Here is a 4064-nt window from a genome sequence, read left to right as displayed (position 1 = left end):
ATATTTATGCATATATCACTATTCATGTATACGGCACTATTCATGTATACAGTACATTTGCCAGTACAGTTATCATCCATGTGTACGGCATTATGAACCAATACGGTACTGTTACATCATTAAGGAACCCTAGGTCCTTATTTACATGTCAGGGATCAAGGACCCTCAAGTCCGATCACATGTTTACAAATATAGTACCGGAGAGACTGCCAGCTCTCATATTAACATCATCATCAAGGATCTTCAAGTCCTGATGTAATTGTATGATGAGGATCAAGGAACTTCTGGTCCTGATCTGCATACTGTAAAAACTCATCATACAACACATTTAATCCATATAATAAATTGCTGGTAAATAAATTATTGGTATGGACGATAAACCCGCACCATACATTTAAATAAAAGTAAAGGCGTGGACGATAATCCCGCACCACCCTTTTAAATAAATGTAAATGTGCGGTAAATTAATTTCATAAATTAAATTGCTTGCTGTATGGACGTTAATCCCGCACCATACTTTAAATAAAATTAAATGTGCGGTAAATTAAACGTGCTTGTATGGGCACTAATTCTGCTCCATACATTTAAATAAAAGTAAAGGCGTGGACGATAAACCCACACCACCCTTTAAATAAATGTAAATGTGCGGTAAATTAATTTCATAAATTAAATTGCTTGCTGTATGGACGTTAATCCCGCACCATACTTTAAATAAAATTAAATGTGCGGTAAATTAAACGTGCTTGTAAGGGCACTAATTCTGCTCCATACATTTAAATAAAAGTAAAGGCGTGGACGATAAACCCGCACCACCCTTTTAAATAAATACTGTTGTATGGGTAATAAACCTACACCATACAGTAAATATAATATATTATATTATCATTAATATTAATATTAAATAATATAGGATAATAATAAATAAAAAGATGGTGGGAAGCTCATCATTTCGGTGGGTGCTATTCTTTATCATGTTTTTGTTAATTGTAGCCTTTCCACCTGCAAAGCAAGTTAAATAGTATAGGATAATACTAAAGTAATTGAAAGACAAGGAAGCAGATGACCTCTTTTTTTTTTTTTTTTTTCTTTCTTTCTTGTTCTGCTTTCACCCTCAGCAGCCTAACCATACCTTTGTAGAATCCCAACGTAACCATTCTTTCCTTCTCTTCTTCTTTTTCTTCTTCCAATACTATTTCTTCTGTGGCCATGACTACGGGACTAGAGGCCTTCGTGGTGGAAATGGAATTGGGAATTAATAATGGGATTTTAGGAGAAGCAACTTTTACAGCCCCAAGCCAGCCCCTACGGGCTTAGAGAGCTCCAAGCCCACCGACCAACTTCCTGACCTTGACATCTTCTTTAGCCAACGTCCCAATCTCCATAGCCGCCAACTCCCTCTCTTTTGCTGTATTACGGGGACAGCCACTCTGCTGTGGTTCAACTGCATCAGAGGGAGGACGTGGAGAAGTTGATTGCAGAGCATAAGGTGGACCACAAGCTGATTGTGCTTGATGTGGGGCTCAAGCACTGTGGGCGCTGTGTGAAGGTGTATCCGACGGTGGTGAAGCTGTCCAGGAAGCTGTCAGACACGGTGGTGTTCGCGAGAATGAACGGTGATGAGAATGATAGCTGCCTGCAGTTCCTCAAGGACATGGAGGTGGTGGAGGTGCCTACTTTCTTGTTCATTAGAGATGGTGAGATTTGCGGGAGGTATGTGGGCTCTGGTAAAGGGGAGCTTATTGGTGAGATTCTGAGATACCAAGGAGTCCGTGTGACTTATTAGTTCCCTTCCCTTCTCAACAATTTGGGAGAAACAGAGAAGAAGCAGAGGAGCTGAGGCTAAAGAAAAACAGAGTCTTCGCTTTTGAAATTTCTAGAGAGAGAGAGAGGGAGATAGGGTGTTGGTGTGTTTGGTGTGTTTGCTTTGTTCTAATTGCTATTTGTTTTGTTTCTCAAATTCTCAAATGCCAAATGCAGCAAAAAGTCTTTTGGTATTTGACATTTTGGTACTGTTGAATACTCAAAAGATAGACAGGGCGAAGACTTGAGGGAAAGCAAACCCACTATGCCGATGCTTTCCCACTATGTTAATGATCTTGGTGGGTTGCTTTTGCTTTATTTCTTTTAGATATAAGAATTCTGCAGGGAAACAATTTGCATAGTTGGATTGGATCCACCATCTGCAAGGCAATCATTTCCTTGAGCTCCTCCACCAAGAAACACCACAAAACAAAAATAAAAGCAATGGATGGAAGGAGAGAGGGATGAGAGATATGGGTTTCATCATAAAATTTAACTGGTATTGTTTGAGCGAATTCGTGCTGATAACGTGTTACAAAACCAAGGAATTTGAGAGAGAATTTAGAAGTAGAGAAAACCCTTGAATTGGTTCCTCACTTAGTATTATCAATCTCATGTGTGTATGTTACAAGTAAGGGGGATGCCTTATTTATAGGCAAGCATCATCTAATGGAGGTGGGCTCCACTATTATATTTACAACAATCCTTAATTTCAAAAAAGTCAGTTTTTATAAAAATTTTAATAGCAGAAAACTTATCTAAATATACACAAATGCTCTCAAATTTAAAATCCACATAAACCTATAAAAAAAAAATCTTATTAAATAAAACTTTGGAATATTTCCTTCAAACACTTTTCTAATCACCTCTCTATTTCTTTTTCATTTCTTTTCTCTTTCATCTTCCGTTTGTCTCCAGCATCACTCCCTCTCTCTTCCTTTTCTTTTTTTCTTTCTTCTTCTCTCCATCTCTCTTTCCCTTTTCTTCTTCTCCCGTCTGCATATCTCTTTTCTTCTTCTTCTCATCTTCTTCTCTCCTATTTGTCTCCAAATAAAATGTATGTATTTATTTATAACCAAAATTTCAAAAAATGATTGAATCAATGCACAAGTATAATTTCCTCCTCTCACTCAAAAATGAAACAAAAAAATTACAAAACTTAATGGATACCAAATACACCTTAGACACATCCAAGTTAGTCGAAGGTCCATACTGACGAACTAATAACATCAGCATGTGATTACATCTTCTGCTACACATATGTCAGAATCATCATATTACCAGACTCGATAATTTTTCAAGCCTATCTGCACTAACCTTTGATGTCGGCTCAAAGTGAATTGACGATATTAAATCATAGCACTTTGGATAAGGTTCAAGAGTTAAGTCAGCAAAACTAGAATTGAAATTTTATAAATATAGATGAGGAATAAACAAAGAAACGAAGAAGAAATTGAACGAAGAACTAAGGAAGAACTACACTCACCGTTTGACTATGGCAGCAATACGTCTATGAACGGTACAAAGATTCTCAATCTAATAGGGTTTTCTTTTTTAGGTTTATGTGGGTTTTAAATTTGAGAGTATTTGTGTCTATTTAGATGAGTTTTCTGCTATATTTGAATTTTTTTACAAAAACTGACATTTTTGAAATTAGGGGTCAAGTTTTGACTATTTTAATAAATTCTCTTGGAAATTGAGGGTTTTGGGTTCAAAAAAATTTACTTTAAAATATCTATTTTCTTTTACTTTTAAAATTTAACTTAACAAAAAAATAAAGGTTAAAAACAAAAAAGGCAGCCACAGTAAAACACATTTGAAGCCCCAAAATCTCTCAACGTGTTCTGCTTCCTCTTCCTCCCATCGCGGCCGTCACAGCACCTCCGAATCCAGCGTCGCCAGGGAAAATCTGGAGCCACCCATTCCCTTGCACTTCAACAAGGTCACTTTCTTTGCACTCAATTTTCTGATTTGAAATTCTTGGATTTCATGGTGAAGCTCATTAAAAAACAGGCCCAACCCACACGCCTATCAGCCCGTTTACCACCACCCAGGTCCGTACGTATCCAATACGGTATTGATACATAACCGATACGCAAAGGATATGTTCTGATACGGTCAAGATACGTATAGGGGCTATTTTGAAATTATTTGGAAATATTTGTACTCGTTTCGAAACTTACAGAACATTTGGGGTCAAAGTATGGATTTCAAAACTTGATTTAATCATACCCAGCCTCGTCTTCTCGACAGAGCCTAGGTTT

At 37.1% G+C, this 4064-nt stretch overlaps 1 protein-coding gene across 1 annotated transcript; it reads left to right on the top strand.

The window, feature by feature from the left end:
• On the top strand, positions 1207–1783 carry LOC18777324 (thioredoxin-like protein CDSP32, chloroplastic). Its single transcript, XM_007210735.2, has 2 exons — positions 1207–1275; positions 1451–1783. The coding sequence occupies exons 1-2, from the start codon at positions 1207–1209 to the stop codon at positions 1781–1783; spliced, it is 402 nt and encodes a 133-aa protein (XP_007210797.2).

Source organism: Prunus persica, chromosome G5, assembly GCF_000346465.2.
Source record: "Prunus persica cultivar Lovell chromosome G5, Prunus_persica_NCBIv2, whole genome shotgun sequence".
Classification (NCBI taxonomy): domain Eukaryota; kingdom Viridiplantae; phylum Streptophyta; class Magnoliopsida; order Rosales; family Rosaceae; genus Prunus; species Prunus persica.
Note: the sequence above shows the minus strand (reverse complement) of the source record. Positions and strands in the feature narration are given on the sequence as shown.